General features: G+C 32.8%; 1 protein-coding gene across 3 annotated transcripts in view; it reads right to left on the bottom strand.

Annotated features, from left to right (window-relative positions):
* Window positions 1–22,918, bottom strand: part of Adgrb3 (adhesion G protein-coupled receptor B3) — a 695,051-nt gene that overhangs the window by 121,134 nt on the left and 550,999 nt on the right. For all 3 annotated transcript variants that reach the window (XM_058578796.1, XM_058578794.1, XM_058578795.1), the window contains 2 exons: window positions 21,952–22,055; window positions 17,799–17,901 (listed from right to left, as the gene is read on the bottom strand). In XM_058578796.1, the coding sequence (XP_058434779.1) occupies window positions 17,799–17,901; window positions 21,952–22,055 (207 nt within the window). The remainder of the gene's footprint in view (window positions 1–17,798; window positions 17,902–21,951; window positions 22,056–22,918) is intronic.

Below are 22,918 nucleotides of genomic sequence, written 5' to 3'. Positions count from 1 at the left end.
GAAGGATCTTTGTATACAAGACTGAGGGCAGATTTGGTCCATTTCCAGGGAGATAATGTTCTTAAATACATATTAGACTAGTGCAGATGTACAAGAAACAAACAAAATAAGTCCCATCTTTAGTATATCAATGTGTTATCACTTAGTTTTTGAAAAAAAAAAATAGAGTAGCACTTGGGAATGTCTTCTTTCTAATACAGCACACAAGGAAATGAAAATATATGAAGAAAAACATGATACGGTATAGAATGTTTATAGAAATCATAATAAAAATACTGGGAAAGAAAGAAAAATCTATCATCCCTCAGATAAGAATCTTAGAACTGTAAGAAAATTAAAGATGGTTTCCATTTAATCCCTCCTAGCAGAGTATAACCCTCCTCTTCCTGTACCTCAGCCACCATTTCTGTAGCAAGTGTATACACACATATTTCCATTTTACTGTTCAGAAAAGCAGTGTTGAGACAGGATAGAAAACATAAGTCATCTTATAATTGGTGACAGGTTAGGATTTGAGACAAGGAACCTTTTGACTAGATCATGTCTAGAAAGAAGCTCCACTACTAAAAGAAAATAAATACATTTATTTCTGCTAGTGAAGAATGCCACTCTATTTCTCCTGCACTGTTCAAAGAAAGGTAATTGCACTTATAATAGAAGACTCATTATTTATGTGTGTTTGAATTATTGACCTCAGAATTGTAGGTCCCTAAATTCTGGTGAGATGCATGAAAATATTTAGCTTTACCATATAAAAACATAGACAGAACTTATTTTACCCAAATGCTATGATCATCCAGTCTGATTTACTATGTATTAAAAGGACAAAATATACTTTAAAAAATTACTCTGATTTTTAATATGTCCCTCCCCACATCCTCTCTCCCACCATAAACTAAGAATTACTGAGACAAAAAAGAAAAATTTGTAACAGATTTTCACATTACACGTGTGCATGTGCACACATACACACACACAATTTTGTACAACAAAAAGATATACAACATCTCTATGTAAAATATGGCTTTTAATTGTGTCAAGTTAATCATGACTATGTTTAAACTTCCGATTAACTTTTCTCCTATTGTTAATCACAATTTTGTAGTCAATAAAATATGGCTTGTTACAACCTACAATGAAAACCTACTCAGTTTAATGTATTCCATTATTGCTTCCCCTTATTTTTATTCAATGAGATAGACAATTTCTTTATATATGAGTCCACTAGTACTGCACATATGTAATGTTTGCTGGATCTTACTCTGTCATTGCAAGTAGAGAATACAGGGGGAAATTGTAAGTATATTCTTTTTAAATTTTTTAAGGTTAAAATTAACTATATGTTCTTGAACTTAGGAACAGAAGAAAACATTAAAGAAATGAAGTGGGAGAGCTGACAAAATTGGCTCAACAGGTTAATTATTGAAGAGCATAAACTACACATTACCTGGAATCATTCCCCAGTAGGCTCAGCTTTTGTTGAATCTAATCTGCATGAAACTGAGAACCTTCATTAATTTACATTCTACTGATTTCTTTTCTTATCAAGAAAATTGGAATCCTTTACTGGATTCCTTTCTATTAATATCTTGTGCTTTTCTCCAGGAAGGTCAAAGAGTTTAATATTAATCCTTATAACATTCTTGTGGTGTATTCTTATCCTTACTTGACATACAATAAAAGTGATGTAAGTAGATTACATGAGATAGACCAACTCAGGAGAATCATTGACAGGCAAGCTTTAGTCTTCTATTTTTTACCCATCTTTCCATTTTCACTGCAAATTTTAGCAGCAATGGTCTTTAACTGGGATTCCTATAAAAATCTCCCATGAAGCATTTTCAATCTGTGCACACAATTCCTGAAGGCATAGAAGAATTTGGAGAGATTGTAAGGAAAACTCTAGGTGGCTCCAAATATCCAGTATCTTTGACCTTAGCTGATAACCTCTATTGTCTGGGCATAGTTCCACAATTTATACACTTTAATTCCTAAACATATTTTCCTTTAACAATTTTCCTTGTTAAAATGCTTGTCTCCCTATAATAATTGAATAATTCCTGCCTTGAGACCTTGGGCTAACCATCATTTAGTGTTTAAAAAATGGTTCTGAACCCTACAATTTTTTGATACATAAAGGTAATTCATTTCTTTAATGATTTTGTAATTTTTTCTTTGCTAAATGCATTAACTTTATTTAATGTTTTTATAATCAGAATAATTCCCAAGTGTTCAATTCTATATACATGTATATTCAATATGCAGAAATATTTATATTGCCAATTCTTTGTCAGTATTCTATGAAAAAGAATGTCAACATTACACATTAATCATATCCCCTCCGAGTTTCAAGCAAAAGTAATAAACATGGTAGGGTGGAATTGGAATTTTGAAAGTATAAAAATCAGCTCCTGTCCATCAACATTATTTTCAATTCTGTAACATGCTAGTTTTCCTTTAATCCCCAAGAATTCCTTTGCATTTCATAGAAATCTCCCTACTAGTAGAAATAGTTGTCTTTTATAAATCCTTCTTTGTGAATACAATTCCATTTCTGAAAACGGAGCTTAAGCATCTTCTTTCTATTGCTAGCTGCAGAGAATTTATTCAAATTCCCTCTTTCCCAACAAATGGGCTCTGGAGGCTTAACAAGGATCCTCTTCATAGCTGGACACAAGACTGGGGAAACTGCATAAATACACTCCAGCAATCTCCAGTACAGAATAACAACCACGTTCTACAAATAGATAGGTCTGCCAGCAAGCATTAAGGATTCTGCAATGAGCTACCCTGCATGATACCCTGAAGAATTGAGTTTTCCCTTGATGTGCATAGCTAAGCTCTATTACCACCAAAAGACATTATAAGTAGGTAGCCGGGAAAGATTGTACCCTGAAAATATACTTCTCTTACAAAATTTGTACTATCCCCCTTTGAGACATTAATGCAGACCAGGTCAAGTAAACCTCTAACATGATCAGCTGGCAAAACGGAAAATAATTAACTTTCCCCCATATGTATAATGTATTTTTGTCATTGAGTTTATTACCACTTCTAGCTGTGGAAATAGGTAAACAGTATTTTGTTTACTTTGGATGACATTTAAAAAAATTTACAACCGATAGCTAATGAAACCATGCAAGAATAATACCCTGGGTCTAGGAATACAGACATCTCAGAAAGCAAATCATTTTTAATTGAGCAAGGAAACACGTTCAATAACATAAATCTGAGACATAATTACAAGATTTATAACATTGGGATTTAATGATCAAAGAAAATATATCACAGTATAGGAAGTAAAAGAAAAAAAAAGATAATAGAGAAATAGTTATACTACATACTCCAAATCACTGAAACAGCCTCGCGGGGAAAACCTCTCTAAGAGTACAAAAATAACTTAGAACAGGATTCTTCCTAGTATTGGAATAAACAAATAAATAAATAAATGGAAGACTTATGCTATTAATCTGCTCATAAAAGAAATAGGTTTTATTAATAAAACATAGGTAAATGTTTTACTTTTTAAATGATAGCATTCATTACCTTTGCATTAATAGGCAAATGAGCATCTCATTTTAGATATATTTGGATGTTGAGCAGTTTAAAAGTGGCCAGATACAGAATATTGCCCATACTTATGTTTAATCTAGCCAATGAAATCTAAGCATCATGGACTTCTACACTGAATGTTCACTGCTGGACTTTAAAACCTGTTCCCATTCATTGGAACTGAGTTAAAGAGTGCTTGTTTAGCATGAGTTCTAGTCCTTAATCTCTTGTCAAATTTTTCTTAGTTTGAGCACTATCTTGCTCCCATGCAAGAATGTGTCACCAATCTCTGACTGCATAGAAGGGAATATAGATGCTAATTTCTTAACTCTACAAATGCTCCTTCTGTGCCTAGGCATCAGAGGCATACCTTCCCACATGCCTAAAGAGAAAAGTAGCTCACAAACCCTTGATCTCGGAAATGTACTTTCCCACAGTTGGTACTAATTAAGCTTGAGAAATTTTTAAGAAAACAAAAAATCAATCTAACTGTGCCATATTTTTGTTATATTAATATGTTTGTGGAGGAAAATGTTCTGCTTTTATAAGAGACCATATTTAAGAAATAAACACATTTAATGTCCAAAAGGATCAAAGGATTGAAAGACAAGATCAAGGAAACAATCTCTTAGAGCAGAATACTTTCCCTAGAGCAGGACTCTTCATTTCCTTTCAATTCTTTTTCAATTTAATAGTGAGCACACTAATTAATCACAACATGTTAATGATTTTACTTTATAAAGTTCAACCCATTGTCACTAAATGAATAATAATAGCTATTGAAAACAGATATCAGTTTTCTAAATTAACCTCAAGATTCAACATAATGCCAAAAGGTAGCAATAGCTTTCTTTTGTAGAAATTGATGAATTTAGGCTGTGGTTGTAACTCAGTGGTACAGTGTTTCCCTACCATGTACAAAGCCTGGGGTTTGATCCCCAGTCCTGGGAAGAAATTTATTCTAAATTTTGTTAACACAAAGGACCTAGATTAGACAAATCTACACAAAAGATCTAGATTAGACAAAATAATCTTGAGAAAGATTAATAAAGTTTAAAGACTAAAATTCTGACTTCCACACTTAACTACAAAGCTATAGTAAGTAATAAAGACCATGGTGTTAACATAAGAGTACATATACAAATAAACAAAACAAAATAGAAATACCAGAAAGAGACCCACTCATACAACCTTTGATTTTTTAAAGGAACCAAAGCAATACAATGAGAAGGAAAAATCTCTTCAACATACAGTACCAAAACAATTGAATACCCACATGGAATAAAATGAACCCAAACCCCTATCCCATATCATGTTAAAAATTAATTTTATATGAATCATAGATCTATATAAAGCAAGACTATAAGGGAAGGTTTACAGAAGACAATATACAAGAATATTTTTTTGACCTGGAAGAGCAGAAGTGATCATAAAAGATTAGAGAGCCAGGTGTGGCGCACACCTGCAATCCCAGTGGCTCAGGAGGCTTAGATAGGAGATTCAAGAGTTCAATGTCAGCCTCAGCAGAATTGAGGCGCTAAGCAACTCAGTGAGACCCTGTCTCTAAATAAAATACAAAATAGGGATGGGGATGTAGCTCAGTGGTTGAGTGCCCCTGAGTTCAATCCCTGGTCAAAAAAAAAAAAAAGATATAAAAAGAAAACACAACATACAAAATATAAAAGAAAAATATAATATACCAGTCTTCATAAAATTTAAAACTTTTTAGCTAAATATGACGTTAATAAAATGCAACAATAAGCCACAGAGAAAATATTCCCTCCCTCACACACACACACACACAATTTGTGTTCAAACAAGCCAAGTAAAAAAGAAGTAAAGACTTGGAGAGACAATTCACAGCAGATTATGTAAAATGGCCAATAAGCATATGAAGGTACTAAGTCTTACCAGTTATTACTAGTTAGTAAGGAAGTATGAATTAAAATATTGGCAAGGAGGTGGAACAATGTTGCTAAGAGTACAAAATGGTATGACCACATGGAAAAACTGTTCAGCAGTTTGTTTCTTTGTTTCAGTAAAAAATACTCGAATCTACCTTTAAACCCAAGAGCTCTACTTCTGGTTATTTTCCCAAGAGAAAAGAAAATGCATGTCCTTACTTAGACTTTTTATAAGAATTAGGGCTGGGATATAGCTCTGTAAATTGCTTGCCTTGCATGCATAAGACCCAGCTTTATGCATAATAATAAAAAATCTGAAAATAGTCTGTCAATCAATTGAAGAATGGATAAACAAATTGTGATATAGTCATACAAAGGAGTAATATTAGCAATATAAAAGAATTAACTACTAATACACCCACTGATACAGATAATTTTCAAAAACAATTCATTGAGTTTAAAAAGTCAGAACAAGAGAACTCATATTGCATGATTCCATTTATATAAAATCCTGAAAAGGGTGATGACAGAAATCAGAACAATGACTGCCTGTGGTGGATGGGAATTGACTAGAAGGAAGTCAAGAAGAATTTTCTAGGGTGAAGATAATATTTCTCATCTTGATTGAAGTCTTGGTTATATAGGTAGGTAGTGGTCAAGACTCATGTCTCACTGCATTTCACTACATGAAATTTTGCCTGAACTTAAAGGGCACAGCTGGGAGCCCCGGAATTCAGTCCCTGGTAAACCCCCCAAAATAAAATAAAATGAAAATAAAAGGGAACAAACCTTCAATTGAAAGATGATTAAATTCTAGAGAGCTAATATACAATATGATAACTCTAGCTAATAATAACCTATTGAAATTGCACATATGGTGCAATGCTACATCATATACAACCAGAGAAATGAAAAGCTGTGCTGCAATTGTTGTGTACAATGAATCAAAATGCATTCTGCTGTCATATATACCTAATTAAAATAAATAAATAAATTAATAAAAGAATAATAATCTACATTATACTTTAAATTTATTTTCTCTGCAGTACATAGGTAAGTTAAGTAGGCTAGCCTAAGAGTGGAAGAAGACTAGCTGTGGCAGACGAACAAGAAGTGAGAAAGTTGAAAGATGGAGGGACAGGTTGTATGCTAGGCAATGCATACAGTGGATGGGACACTTTTGAAAGTGGTTTTGTTGATAACTGCACCAGAATAAGAGGCACAATCCAGGAACCTTGCTGTTGAATTCTCACTTTCCGTATAGTATTTCTAGTAGAAAGCCAGCATAACAGGGATTCTGAAGGATTTTAGGTAGGCAAGTGTCATGATCTGATTTACAATTTTAAAAGATCACCAGAGTATTTATGGAGAATGTTTAATAAACTTGACAAATGGCACATGGTCAGTGAATGAAGAGCTTCAGGCCCTTCCCTTAGAGCAAGTGAAGGTTTCATTAGGTCTGGAAGCATGAGTCTTTCTGTAGTAGTATTAAGTACACAGAAGAGTAGCACAAAATACACATTTCAGCCCCAATTAAGCCTTCAGACTACTGTGACTTTGATGCATCATGGTGGCTTTATGAAAGACCAACTAGATCACTCCTAAATTCCTGCCTGACTCATGAGAAATGTGAGGAATGTAAATATTTATTGTTTTTTTTTTAAACCACTAACTGTAAGGTAATTTATTAGTCAGCAACAGACAACTTGTATAGATTATCTTTTTCATTGCAACAAAGCAAGCTCTTCCTTTTCTATCTCCTTTTCAGCTTTATTCTGGAGGTTAGAAAAAAATACAACAAAACTTTTTAAACAGACATAGATGTTCATCCATATGAAAAAGAAGAGCAGAAAACCAGAACTAATTTGTATTTCAAAAAAGCAGTAAACATTATTCTTACACATTAGGAAAAATCACTTTAAAAATACAAATAGAATTTAGTTGGCAATAGGCATGTTAAGTAGATACAAAACACTCTGTTGTATGGATGTATGTCAATGTACTATCTACCAAGCACATATATAGAGATATGTAAAAACAATATACATTGTAGCTTAACAGAACACTTATAGAGGCCCTCATTATGAATATTAATAAAATAAAATAAAATAAAATTCTATTTATATTTCTACTCTTAGAGCTAACTATTTCTTCTTTACAGTATAATTTAAACTTTAAGCTTTGACTCAATTCACTAGAATAACTATAAATATTATAATTTACTAATTTTGAATTTCATATACCTAAAATTTCATGATTAAGACCTAAATTCAACTCAATCATAGGCTTACTTCTTTCTTTAAGGCATAAGACTTAAAATTAACTGACTAGTCATCACAAAAGAAGTAAGAAACAGACTTTAATCTTCAGTTATTCTTACTTTTTTTCTAATTATAGGGATTATTGTTTGGTCTTTAGTTCTAAATTTTGCTATAGCAAGGCTTAGGCTCTGATCTACATAATAATATACAACTTTTAGGCTAGAGGGAGGTTTAGGTAAAAAAAAAAACAAAGGACTGCCTCTGGGTGAATTTAGTGGAGAATTAGCTGGACTCTGCCCTCCCTATTTTCTGTTTCAGAGGTTACTTCTCTGCCAAAAATTGTCAAATGAAAGATTTTCTCTAATAAAGGCTTTAACATTTATTGCTATCCTTTAAGATGTTTTCTTCTACAAAGAGATCCAGCTTTGTTGTTTCATGTATTCGGCATTTGTTAGCTATTTTAGCTTCTTCAATTTATAAAATGCCCAGTTTGGTTGTGAGTGATGTGATTCATTCTTCAATTTCACGTTTTTATACACTGACAACAAATAGTCACCTCAAGTAAAGAAATTCTGTGTTTAGTTTTTGCTCCAAAGAAGGAATTCAAAGCAATTTGTACCCCTTTTTATCTCTGCAGAAGCCTTTTCATAGACTGCCAAAGGTCCCCTGTTCCAGTTCTTCAGGCTACAGGGGCTAAACCTTGAGTAGACATTTTAGAATTGAAGGTTATTTTTACATAAAAGCATCAGCCTAAAAATAGACTGTCCTCAACTTTACATTGTAATTCTACTGTTCTTATGTACACCGATACTTCTAGAAAACTCAAAATCACCCAGAGTTGGCAAATGACAGTCAAATTCAACCAGACCTTTACCTTTTTGTCTATGGCTACTCTAGCATTACAACCAGAGCCGGGAATCAACACAGACTGTATGGCTTTCGAAGCCAAAGTTCTATGACTTTTTACCCCAAGAGGTTTGCAAGCTTTTGAGGTAAAAAGTCATGGAACTTTCTAGGCTTTGAAGACCATACAGTCTCTGTTGATTCTACCCAGCTATGGTTGTAAAGATTCCTTTCCCATACTTTCCACAGGGTTTCAATCTCCTACTGAGACAAAGTTTGCCTTGGCCATAAGATCTTCAGTGATAACCTAAACTCTACCCTTTTCTCCTCCAGTTTACTCCAGAGAATCCTAGTCTCATAGCTCTAAAAAGAACCATTAACGACTCCATAGCTTCCTAACTCAAGGACCTTTCATTTTTTGTGTGAGAATATTTGGTAATAAAATTCACTTTCTGAGGTTTTATTTATCACTTTAAAATTTTACACTGTATTAAGAATTACTACAAACGTTATCAGCTATATTTCAACATGGTTTCCTTATTGACATTAGTTAAACTTCTGATCAGGTCATATTGTCTATTTAGAAGGAAAAGGTGAAAAATCATACATTGGGATATGTACAATTTCTGTGCTGGTTTGACTTGAAGCAGGTCGAGCGGAAATATTCTTTACCCTTTCTGTAAGACTCCTGGTATGCCACTGAAATTCTCAAGTGTACTTTCAGATATCCTACATCAAGATGAAGTCTGATTTAACTCATCCATCTTTGATCAAAGTAGGGTTTTAAAAGTATTCAGTAAGTCTTCAGCGTTTTCCTCAATTCCCTTATCTCATCATAAAACAACAACAAGAATAACAACCAAAAATGACCTGGGTTGCAATTATTCCAAAATGAGGCTCCCAATGCCAAGTAGCTACACATCTGTTATCTTATCCCTCATTTAATAGACAGAGACACACTTCATTTATTTCAGCCACATTTATTTCCTACCATGTATAAAACAAATACTAGTAATAGTGGTTTTAAAGTCTAGAAATAGAAAAACATCACTCTTGAGAATCACAGTGGACAAGGTTAATCAGTAAATGAATAGTATAAAAGAGTGTGATAGGTGCTAAAAGTAGAAATATATTGTGTGCTTCAGAAGCTGAAAGGAGTGTAGATAGAGTTCACTGAAGACAATTTGCATGAGCCAACATGTGGAGTAGGACATAGGAAAAGCAGTTCCTATGTATATAGGATACCCTAGAAAGCAGAGATAGGTCCCCCAGCAGGGGGCAAAAAGGGGAGACTGAAAGTCAGCTCTCATTGCTAAGCCAGAAATTCTACTTCAGGTATATCAGCCTGGAGGGCAGAGGTTATTTTTGTACCTCATCTACTCAGAAGGAGTGTCTTTTTCATTTCCCATAGGCAGCCCCTGAATGTGGGTGATGTTCAGAATATGGAGTTAATCTCACAAGCCCTGTAGACCCATTATAGAGTTTTAAGCAGGTGATAATAAAATCAGATATTTGCCTTTGTCTTTAAATTTAATATCTTTCTCACAGCAATATAGAGGATGGGCTAATGCAAACAGAGGTTCAGGAGGAAGAACTAAGTGGGAAGAATGTAATGTTAATCCAACTGATAAAAGTCCTGAAGGCCAGGCTTAAAGCAGGAGTGAAAGGGATGGAAAATAGGGATTGTCCAATCAGGGAATCTCTTCACATTGCCTGAAAGATAATTTAGGACAATTCCCTGAGGACAGACTGACATAAGGCATTGAGAGTGAGCATGGTATTCTTCAAATTATTTGCCTGTTCGTTGGCCAAGATTAGATTCTACTTCTTCCCTTTTGGATGAGGCTTTACTCTTTGGAAATTTTGCCTGGCTTTGAAGTTGTAGTTAAGAACACTCACTGAATGTCCACACTGGTCTTCTTGTTACTCAAGGTTTTTGGACTCCTAACATCTCATCTCAGTGTCAACATTTCAGTAACTCCCTACTGTCAAATAGTTGCAATTTTCATCTCCTTTGTCATCTTTCATATTGATATTTTCTTCTATTTAAAGCTGACTTTAATTAATGGTCTCTGGTTCCTACCACACAAAACTGGAAATATATAACCAAGAGAATAGAAGGTTATAGAGGAGCAGGAGCATCTCTGAAATCCCACTGCCTCTCATTTCATTAACTCCCTACCAACAGGACAAAAGAATCCTTCACTGCCAGTAGCCTAGAGAAATTGAGAAACTAACCAACCACTTTGTTCATTCTGTTCCTTAGGAACAGAATAAACTGTCAGGAATCCAGAAAAAACTAGCAGAGTTAGTATGATATTCCAAAATGGACTCAAATGCATTGTACACAAACTATGCCATTTTCATCCTTTTACAAAAGTCACAGCCACTCATCAAATTAGATTTTAATATATCTAAATAAGACTTTAGCTTCAGCCAATAGGATCACACACATTTGAGAGCTGATGAGCACACTTGGGACATTATTGGCAGGATAGGTCTTGTAGAAAAAGAATTATAACTAAGCACATTTCTTTTTTAAGGTTAAGAACATTATTTCATATAACATATCAAGTAAAATGATTCACATTTGTTAGGTTAGGTTGCAGGGTCTCCTTAAATGAAATCCAGAAAACAAATCATTATTACATCATGACATCAATCACTTAGAGTTTAAAATGGGATCCAGGGAAAATCTTGTTTATGGCCATATTACCTGAAATTTTGTCTGCAATGGGAGTTTTATTCCTTGTAAAACTATAAGCTACTAGTTTCATAGGCTCAGATTTTGAATTTGAATAAATTCATTTACTTGTATATTCAGTTATGTGCTTCTTGTACCTAGATTACATGCTGGCAATTAATTTAAATATAAATATATCGGGCTGGGGATGTGGCTCAAGCGGTAGTGCGCTCGCCTGCCATGCGTGTGGCCCGGATTTGATCCTCAGCACTACATACAAACAAAGATGTTGTGTCCGCCGATAACTAAAAATATATATATATATATATATATATATATATATATATATATATATATATATATATATATATATATATATATATAACTTTGTCCTACCTAAGAAATGGATAGTAAGTTTAGAAACAGGTAATATAAAATAAGATAATGGTATGTATTGGAAATCATGAATCCAAGAGTAGAAACACATTAAGCAAGGAAGACAGAAGAGGATATCCTTGAGGTTGAAAGGACTGAGTAGAGAGTCAGAGAAGGCACACAAGCCAGAGGGAGAATTTTGTGAGGTCAGATGGTGTTGTGGTGGAAGAAAACTGATCTAGGATGAAGTGTGCCATGGAACAGGAAGCCATCAATCGATCTTGATGAATTGCAAGCAGTTTGGTGTAGTGGGTATAATGAAACAAAAGTCAGTAAAATAGAATGAGGATGAAGAGATCCTTACTGTCATGTTTAATATCAACTTTTCCTCAAATTTTATAAACTACAGGACTCTTTCTCAAGTAAAATTTATTTCTGAGTTATATTATATTATTACAAAGATAAGCAGTGAATAAAAATCATCCAATATTAAAATTTGCCCCACTCCTTGTATGTGAACATAGTTTGAAAATCATCTCTATAGGAGATGACACAACAGTAAATGTTACAGAGGGGAATGGAGTGGTTCCATTTAAAATTTGATTCTATCCCTTGGCTTCTAGCTTCTAGGGTAGAGAATGGGTCTGTCTGATGATGTTGGAAGTAGTAATTGTAAAGGTGATCAGTACCTGAGAGAAACAAGAAGTTGGGCTTGAGAGATATTTAAGGATTCAACTGGCACAGGTAAATGATTTATTAGATTTGAGGGAGAAGGAGATAGGGAGGATAACTCAAAGTTCTAGTGTCTATAATTGGTTTAGCGACAGAGAAGTCATGCAACATTTACAAAATGTGTTGGGGTGGTGTGAGGACAAAAGTGGTGAATAGATAATTGGATAAGAAATCCAAAGCTCTGGAAGAAAAGGACACCATCAGATGTGCATCTCAGAGTCGTGATCATCATCGCCATAATCACAGCTAATGTTTAAGGAATACTTACAGGTACTAGGCTCTGGAATACATGCTTCATGGGTACTGTCTTGTGTAACTTTGACAAGAAGCTGAGGTCTAGACATGTTGTGTGTCATGCTGCAGATCACAGAGTAGGAGAAGTGGCAAATTTAGGATGCTTAGATATGTCTTAAGATGCTCTTAACCATCCCCGGACTGATATCTCTCAAGGAAGCATGTAGAACACTTAAAATCTCAAGGGCAGGGCATGTGCTTTAGAGGATATGCAGGGGACAGAAGGGGTAGCTAGGAAGCACATATTCAATATTCCTCCTCAAAATCTGAAAACAGGTAGTCAGTCAGAGGGCAAGCATATCAGTAAATGTGTAAAGAAGTCTGATCTATGGCAAAAGAAAGTCATGGGAGAGTTAGATGCTTATTTCAGTTAAAAAATATTCAAATTCAAGATTTTACTTTTAAAAAGCATGATTCTGATAAAACAAAAGCCTCTTCCATTAGAAAGTCATAGTCTTCTAATTTAGTCACCTTTACTCATTATCTCTTGACAAATTACTGAATAAATAGCACTTTTATAAAAGAATTAATAAGGGCTGGGGATATAGCTTAGTCAGTAGAGTGCTTGCTTTGCATGCACAAGGCCCTGGGTTCAATCCCCAGCACCACACACACACACACACACACACACACAAAAGTAAATAAGTACAAAATTAAGTAAAACAACTTTGTAGAATATGTGACTTTTAAAAAGTGCTCCTAGACAGAGAATTTCTGTATCTTTTGCAAAGCTGAATTAGAAGACATAGCTCATTGTGTAATTCAATGCAACTATGAGATAAAGTTACCAATTTTTTAAAGAAAATGTCTGCTTATTCCAAATAATTTGGAAAATTCTCTTCATCTGTCAGTGAGGAATTTTGTTTTGATTCCTAGGTCTCTTGAGACTGAAGATGGTATCTATTTTATCCTCTTACACTTTTGATTATTGTCAAAATATTATTTTTCATGCTTGTTAGAATGTCTGTAATTTTATTGTAATAATCTGGTATTTTCAACATGACATTATATACACATATGTGTATGTATATATATACACACACATATGCCAACATGATACCATATATATGCCAGTTTTTAACCCTTAATTGAAAGAGTAGTAGAGAAATGCACCAACCATGGTTAACTGACATCATTTTTGTAAAGTCCTTACTTCATAGGAAACAAGGACAACATGACCTAAGTGTATCCATCCACAATCAACCCTTCACTCATAATTAAACTGAAAGTAAAAGATATGTCCTTATTGATAACTCTAGTTAATCAACTATAATGGTTGTATCATTGGATTCCCTTCAGTGAAAATAAAGGCATTCAGGGTATATGGATTGGCTAACACTGTTAAGCAGTTTTATTCTTGAACAAACTGTATATAGATTTCATTTAGGTTTATATCCTGGACTTCTTAGAGGTAGGACACACTGTTTTAGCCCCAATAAGTCTGTGTCCAGGCATTGGATTAGGAAGATTTCTGATTGAAGATTGCTTGCCAAAGGTCACAGAATCCATTTTCTGGAGTGTTGCAATGCTCACCTCTAGTTAAAATATCCACAGAGAGTGGTCAAAACATCCAAAGGATAAAAACCTAGGGTTTCACTGAATTTATATAAACAAAGTTGTTCCTGGTTTGGTAATAAGTGTCTAATAAATATCTAAATGTAGGATAAAACTTTGATTTAGATTTGCTTTTTATCATAATCTAGTAGTGAGGTTGTAGGACAGAAACTAACTTTCAGCACTTTGAACTTCTTGGTTATTCACCACTATCTAACACACACACACACACAAAACCGCCAAAATTTTGCCGAATTTGGCTTCCATCAGTTAAAATGAGTGTTATGGAATCATTAAAATCATTAATATGACAAATTACCCCCAAAGTAGTTTGGAAAGAAGCAGAAATATCTTTTTGTGATTAACAAAACTATTTTGTGAATATATGTTTCTGAAATGATCCTTGCTTTCTGCAAAACAATAGTAACAAATGCTTAATACACACACACACACACACACAAAACATGCATAATTAAAGGTATAAAAAAATTCTTTACAAATAAATGATACATGAACATCCTGGTTGAAATTTTAAATGAATAAAGAGATCAAAGGGCAAAGTTACTTTATAAGAAAGCTGAAAATATAATGAAGTGAATTATAATTAAATTTTACAAGTGCATTTTAAGAAGAGATGTATGAAATTGTATTTGAAGTCTTACTTTGCTGCCAGAAATTTGAATCTACATTTTAAAAATCTGAATATGTTCACATTTTAAACAGATTATTTTGCCTAGTTTCTATCTTAATTCAAAAAGAAGCAGAGAGACTTTGTAGTAAGATAATCAGGTCAATTAAATTTCAACAAGTAGTTCAGAGAAAGACTCCAGATGACACTTCAGAATTATTCTAGAACTTAGCATCAAATACCAGTTCTCCTACAAACTAGAAATGACAACTCTCAGAGGCAGTATCAAATATTTTGGTCATCAAGAATCTCGGATGTTTCCATTTTCCAAGTAGGAAATACTATCACATCAATCAAAACATCAGGGAAGTAAAAAATGGAAATCAGATCAACTACAACAACAATTACACCCACAACACGAAAGACTCCAACATACAACCTAAATATAATACTGTAGCCATTAATTAATACTTTTTATTTTTTTAAATTTATCATTTATATAGATAACATTCCTTTTTCTCATTCATCTTCTTTTTGGTGTGTGTGGGGGGTATTAATCCCAAATACAGTTAAACAAACATACCTTTGACAAACCAAAATTTCACATATAAACTCACAGGAACAGCTTAGTTCAATTCCAAATATATACATAATAAAATACACAATTGTGCCCATTGTAACACTTAGTATTATCTAGAGTGACCTAGAATAAACTTCCAGCTTTTATTTTTCTATTTTTGTCTCTTGTTCACTTTAATGTAAATTGTCCTAAGCTTGCAGAACTGATGATGCAAAATTAACATAGAATAAGAGAAAACCACATAATACCACCACCACTGTCCACTCCTCCCAATAAGCATCAATATCTAACAGCAGTCAATCTAGAACAGATTCTTTATGGTCCTAAAGCCACATGAAATCTATTCTGAAGTTAGTTACCTGGGAAGAAACCAAACATTTTTTTTTTTCTTAAATAAGCACATAGTACCCATTTCTCACAATCAGAAATGTAAAGTAAAAGTCTTATTTTGCCTTTGATATTCATAATATTTGAAGACTCAAAACTACATTTTAAAAAAGTAGGACATTTGAAAATCTACAAAGGACAAAATAAGCAGGCAGAATGTAATTTTTTGAGACAATTTTAGTTTCTGAATATTATTACTATTTGGACCAATACAATATGGTAGTCACTGAATACATGTAATCACTTAAGCACCTGTAATGCAGCTTGTTCAAATGAGTAGTATTATAAGTATAAAATATGGACCAGATTCTGAAGACTTGAACAAGAAGGTAAAATGTTATATTAATAATTGTATATTAACTATATATTAAAGTAGGAATATTATAGTTTTATTGAGTTAAGTATATTAAAATGAATTTCACCTATTTCTTTTTAGTTTTTTACATGTAGCTTCTTAAAAACTTTAAACTACATATATGGTTTGTATTTGTGTCTTGCATTGTATTTCTATTGGATCATTTACAGAAACCTTACACAGATTCTGAACTATCAATCCTGTTTACTAAAAGGATGTTGTTACTTTCATGAAAACTTTCATCTACTCCAACATTTTTATGCACTTAGCAGTGATTTGGACCATATGATGTGTGCTTTAGATAATTATAATGTGTAGTAAACCTTGCAGAGAATTTATACTCTAATACTTGGCTCAGAATTTGCAAAACTAAGCCACATAGTACAGAAAAGTTTTTAAACCATATTTCCTAATGAAGATCTCTGGGTGGAAGTTCAAGGACAATCAGTCAAAGAAATAAGAATAGGTAAAGGAGCATTTGTAAAGATCTGAAGCACAGTCCAAATAGAGGAACAAAAAGGGAAAGGTGGCATGAATAATTCATAATTCATTAAGGCTTAGGTCTCATTGCCTCTCCTTTTTCTGTACTTCCTCCCCTTCTGTCCCTCCTCATTTTCTTTCTCCTCAGCTGAAACTCCTGTTTATCCTGATTTTTCATCTGCTGGATATTTTATGGTTTCTGTCTCCTCTCCCCCACCTTCAGTCCTTTTTTTTCTCCATTATCCTTTTTTCCATCTATTACTATTTGTTTTTAAATTTGTATTAAATGTTAACAACATTGACTTGAACTATATTTTAATAGACCTGATATGCTTTCACATCTTTTTTTTTTTTTAAGAAGAAAATACACACAAGGGAAATGGTACAGGAAGTGGGCATTCATATATATGAAAGTACTTTTATTTCTAGGATGCTCTTTATTGGGTTGCTTTCTTTTTAAAGTGTCATATTATGGGGGATAAGTTCAACTATTGGCTTTAGTATTTAAAAATTTTTAAAAATGATGAAAAAAGAAGAAGCCTAAAAGCATGACAATTAAATTTTCAAAGTGGTAGTGAACAGAATCCCTTTGAGGCTAGGATAAGTTAATTTAAGATTGCTATTATGGGTTTCTTAGAATGTATTTCAGAGTTGTTCAGTAAAGACTAGTCTTTTCTGGAAAAGACATGGCCATTCAACTCATATAAATTGGTCAATTTACATAAATAAGATGTATACTTTACATTCTGCTAAAAAAGTAACTATATAGTTAAATAACTGCAATGTTGGTTAAGTATTAAAAAAAAATCTCTGGTTAGTAAAAAGTATAAAACCTAGACCTACACTCACTTCCACCTAACACTCTCTTTGATTATTAACTATGGACATTTTTGAAAGTGAATTTTTAAAAGCAACATTCCAGATGTTAATAAATTAGAACCAAACACAGGCACTGTATCTGGTTATGAGTGGATCTGATTACAACTGGAAAATAAATAAAATATTTGCTTTTGATGTCTCAAGCCTTTGAACTCATAGAGCTTTGATAGTATGTTTAACAAACATTTTTACTATTATATAGTCTCCAGAATAAACAATTACATTATCCATAATCAACTATACACCAAAATATAAACACACAAAGAGAATCAGAGTAATTACCAGTCATACCTTATTATGTGTTTGAGTTTGTCCAACCAGTATGAGGATATTGGATGAGATGATAGACAGGCAGAAGTTAATTAAAATTATGGACCTCTCAGAGCGTATGTACCTAGCCAGAGAGAGAAAGAGTGTCCAACTTTAATATTCAACAGATGAAGAATTCTGTATTGTGCAATTGGTGGAATTCATCTGGAAAAAAAGAAGCACTAACATACAACCTTCACACAAATAAAAACATGAAAAGTTTTTCATAGTTTTTTTTTTTCTTAGAGACCTAATTTTATATTACATGTCATATTCAAGTGCCTTTCAGACTTATTTTCTTCCTTAGACATTAGTGTGGACAATATGGCATTTCTGAAAGAGTCTAACTTTCATATCTGTGATCATGATAAATTCCTTATTAGACATAAAACATTTCTTGGAAATATATCCATTAGTGTTATTACTTTTGTAAATATGTGGATATCTGTACATTTAAATGTTTGGTAGTACCACAACCAATAGAACTCTAGAACCAAAATATAAACCCTATACAGATTCTCACTTATCAATCCTGTTTACTACAAGGATGTTGTTACTTTCATGAAAACTTTCATCCACTCAAGCATTTTTATGCATTTAGGTTGTTAGTTATGTTCCTGAATAACTATTCTAAACAAACAAACACAAAAATAAATCTTTATCTCTAAAAATGGCTCCAATTAGCTTCGCATAGTGGCACATGCCTATAATTCCAGCTGTTTGGCAGGATGAGGCAGGAGGATCACAAATTTGAGGCCAGTCTCAGCAACTTATCCAGGCCCTAATCAACTTACTGGGACCCTGACTCAAAATAAAAAATAATAATAAAAATAAAAAGGGCTGCAGGTGTAGCTCAGTGGTGGAACACTCCTGGGATCAATCCCCAGTACAAAAACACCAAAAAAGTCACATTCACAAATGATAATTCACTATTAGGCCAAAACATAAGTTATTATCTACCATTTGTTAATCCTTAAGATGAAATATTTATAAATAATATGTTACATGGTTTATAAGTACATCAATATTATAAACCATAGCAAAATCTGCTCAGAATCAAATGTTCTGCCAGCTATTTACCCTGAAAGGGTAACAGCTATTTTGTTTCACTGTACCTTCTAAATCACTAAGTGACAGTAACTAAAAGACAACCTTGTACTTGCTGTGTGTTTCAGCCTGTTCAATTTGTATTAGAAAAGGGAATCACATCCCACAGCAGGCATGGGATTACCTGTGCAATGTTAGGAGGGAGTGCCAAAGATCTGGCACCTTTGCAAGTTAAAATCTACCAAAGTTCATCCCCCCACCCACCCCTGCCTTTGAAAAGGATTTAGGCAGAAAGAGGCCCCACATCCCATCACATACTTTAGAAGCAAAAGTGAAAGAAAAACAGGATTGACACTAAAATACTAAAAGGAGATTTTATAATATGAAATAAATTAATCTTTTTTTGCAAAAACAAAAAATTTCAAACAAAATGAAACAAACAAAAAAACCCAAACAGGACTAACCTAGGTCAATTCTAAACACAAAATGGCTTCAAGAGATGGGGAACCTTTTCCCTTTGTCCTGAAGATACACATGTAATAAACCACACACTGGGATACTAAAGACATCATCAGATATTAAGTTGCCCTTCTTTTTATGGTTGGAGCAATTAATATAAGTTTAAGGACTTTATCATATTAACCCTTTACATGATGTTAGTGGTTTCCAGATGATGTTATTAAAAGAGTATTTCAATGATATTTTTGCATTGTAAATATTAAAAATAAGAGTAATAAAAGATCCAGAACTGACCAACCCGAAGACTCTGAAGATATTTCCATTTTCATCAATATTGAGCAATATTGGTACCTTGCAAATTGCTTTCAAATGTCTCACCTTTCAGTACTTTTATCTACCATGTTTGATATTTTAAACTAAATTTATAAATGCTTCATGTCAATATCCCATTTAAAACAACATATTTAATTGCTCTTTGATGTAACAATATAATTCTACAGAATATATCTATAAATGGAGAGAGCACCCTTGTATTAATTTTTTTCTTTTTCAGTTCTGGGGATTAAATGTGCTATAAGCAAGTGTTCTACCACTTAGCTACACATCTAGCCTTGTATTAAAATTTTGAGGAACATTTCTGATAAACTACATAGAATACCAACAAATTTCAAAATAACATTACATATAAAATAATTTCCTTATAGAATAATATGCTTATATATTTTTTAAATCATTATAAAGCCAAAAATCCTAAAAATTTTTATTATTTAAAAAAAAAGTTAAAGGAAACTTCACATCCTTATTACCTTCCAGTAATGTTATAGAGTAAATAAGATGTTTATAAAATGCTTGGATTCATCATGCTTCAATTTGCACTCAGTAGTTCATGGGTCTTGACACTTTCAAAATGTGACTATTAGCTCATTTCTTCTATAGGTGAATAGTCATTTGATGACCTCTTAACTCTTAGGGATACAGATTTGTTTCTTTGAACTTTCCTTCTATAATTCTGAATTTCATGTTTAATTTTACTATTATAGGAAATGATTTTCTGGCTTAAAGAAAACTTCTTTAGGAACCAATTAATCCTGTATTTCTATGATTAATTTTACATATAATTTAACTGACATTGTTTATCCTAGTGTTAATGATATGTATTGAAGGGTGAAGAGAAGGTGGAATTGGTACCTGAACCCTAAATGCTAAGAAATGAATTTAGCTCTAAATACTCCAGGGATCATGAATTATGATGCTAGCATGATTACTTAGTACTTTGGGCCTTAAATACTCTCTAATTTTCAAAAGGAAATGTCATTCATACAATGGTAGGAGATAAATCATCTCCCCAGCCTTTGTCCATTTGTATGTTCCAGGACAAGATGACTGACTGAGTCCAAACCTAGGATTGCCTTGCCTACAATGTCACACCTAGACTAAGCTTTTCTTCTATTTCCTGAAATTGGCCATATTTTTCAGATTGTCTGACTTCATCTGTGTTTGTACTACCAGATAACTTTTTCTCATAGATGTAGAACTTCTGTTATGTGCCTGTTCCAATAGGTCAAATTATGTACATATTTTATTTTTGTATGGGGTATGAAAATTCTTAATATTTTTGATAATTAAATAATTTTGACTATTACTTTTTGTTCTCAAAAAAGTAAAAATTATAATGGAGAACAATGATTGTATTTAAAGGATGATAATTCTAGTGGCCTTCCCTCTTAAATTATAATTAATTTTTAATTTTTAACTGATTATTTAAAATTTACAGATAAAAACTTAGAGCTCTTTGAGGTAGAAACAAAAACTTTTGTAATTTTAATATTGAAAATATTCAGAAAGCAATAGGTAATTATCTACCATTATTGTTACTTCATTGTAGATAATTTAAAATAATATGCATAAACAAAAGAAAGTTATTTAACATTTGGAAGTATAAAATCCATTAGAAAGTTCAACCTTGTGGTTAGATACTCACTCTCTGTGTGTGAGTAGATATAATCAACCTCGAAGGTCTAATTCCTGCTAGTAGAATAAAACTTGTTACAGAACTTAAAGAAATACCAAATTTCCATGTAATATCCAATAGATTCAATTTCAAATATCTTATAAGAGAAAATTTCAAACACTTATCTTTGTTTATGAATTTGTCTGATTTCTTGTAATCAATTTGTCAAAGTCAATTTATTATACTCAACCAAAAAATCTTTTCTAGAGTAGTGTGATATTATATTAATGCTTTAATATTAAGGAAGGGCTTTACTGGACATGCTGAAAGTATGTGTTTGAAACTTGAAATCATATTTCTATAAAAATTAATTTGATAGTATCAATTAAACACTCTGGATCAATAGCAATTGGGATAAATAGAAACCACACAGAGACTGAATGATATAGGAATGCCATATTTAAGTGTAAACAACTTGTTGAAGACTACCATCATTTGAACTGGAAGGAAAGTATGTCTGTAAATATGTGTCATTTATTACAACTCAATTATAACTCTGTTTTTAAAATACTGCTTTCAGTAAATTAAGAAGGCAGGAGACATATCATGGTTATCACACTCTCTGATTTAACTGAACAACTGAGCATTCCATTTCAAGTCTATCAGTTGATCACATACCTCCATAACGCTGCATAGACAACTGCTAGGGTGATCAAGGCCAGGCAAGAAAGGCCACTGCCTACTATTAAAGTAACCGAAGGTGTACCAGAGGATTCCATGATCTGTAAATTAAAACACACACACACAAAAAAAAAAGGAAGAGAAAATTTATAACTGAGTTAAGATAACCTTAAGTCTCAGCAAACTAAGCTACCACTCAAAAATAGCCCAAATAGTTCCTATAATTACCAGATAATTAGCCATAAACCCACTCAGTTCACATATTTTAGCCTCTAAAATGACTAATTCTAGCTCCCCCTTCTTTCACACTGTGAAGCAATAAAGTCTTTGGAGTTTTAAATGCTGATTATGGCACCTTATAGCTTTCTTAAAATACGACCTGAAAGTACAACTTGGTCAACATTCAGATGTTAAATGTTCTGTAGCTAAAATCATTTTTCTTCAACTAACTACATTTCAGTCATTCCACAACAGGATTCTTAGTAAAATTTATCTATATACTCCCATGTACAACTCATTATGTTACCCCAAACTGGTACTAAACAGTGAAAAATTTTCAAACTTTCTGACTTTTGACAACTTTGTTCTAAGTCAAGTATTCTCACATTATATTTCACTTCCTTAGACTCTAAGAATATAGAAGAAAATAAAATATCAAATTTAAGACCTTCATATTTATTTTGCATTTTTTTCTATGAACAGAATAAGTGGAGATAATTTCCACAATACCAGTACCAGTCCCTAAAAACATGACCTTGAAAAAATGAACCTATATCTTTTAAAACAAATATAAAGATTATAAGCATTCACTCATCTGAGAGGTATCTTTCCTGACACACTAATGTGACAATAACCAGTGAAATCTGTTGTTTTTCAAATTTTATACAGGAAGTTTGTAGGAATATACTTTAAGATTAAGTGTATTCATAAACCTTAGATATGCATATCAAATTATATTAGGTAT

The sequence above is a fragment of the Marmota monax genome, unplaced genomic scaffold, assembly GCF_021218885.2.
Source record: "Marmota monax isolate L192 unplaced genomic scaffold, Marmota_monax_Labrador192_F-V1.1 WCK01_AAM20220418_F8-fsc00091, whole genome shotgun sequence".
Lineage (NCBI taxonomy): Eukaryota > Metazoa > Chordata > Mammalia > Rodentia > Sciuridae > Marmota > Marmota monax.
The sequence above is the reverse complement of the archived record's forward strand: the minus strand, read 5'-3'. Positions and strand labels throughout refer to the sequence as shown.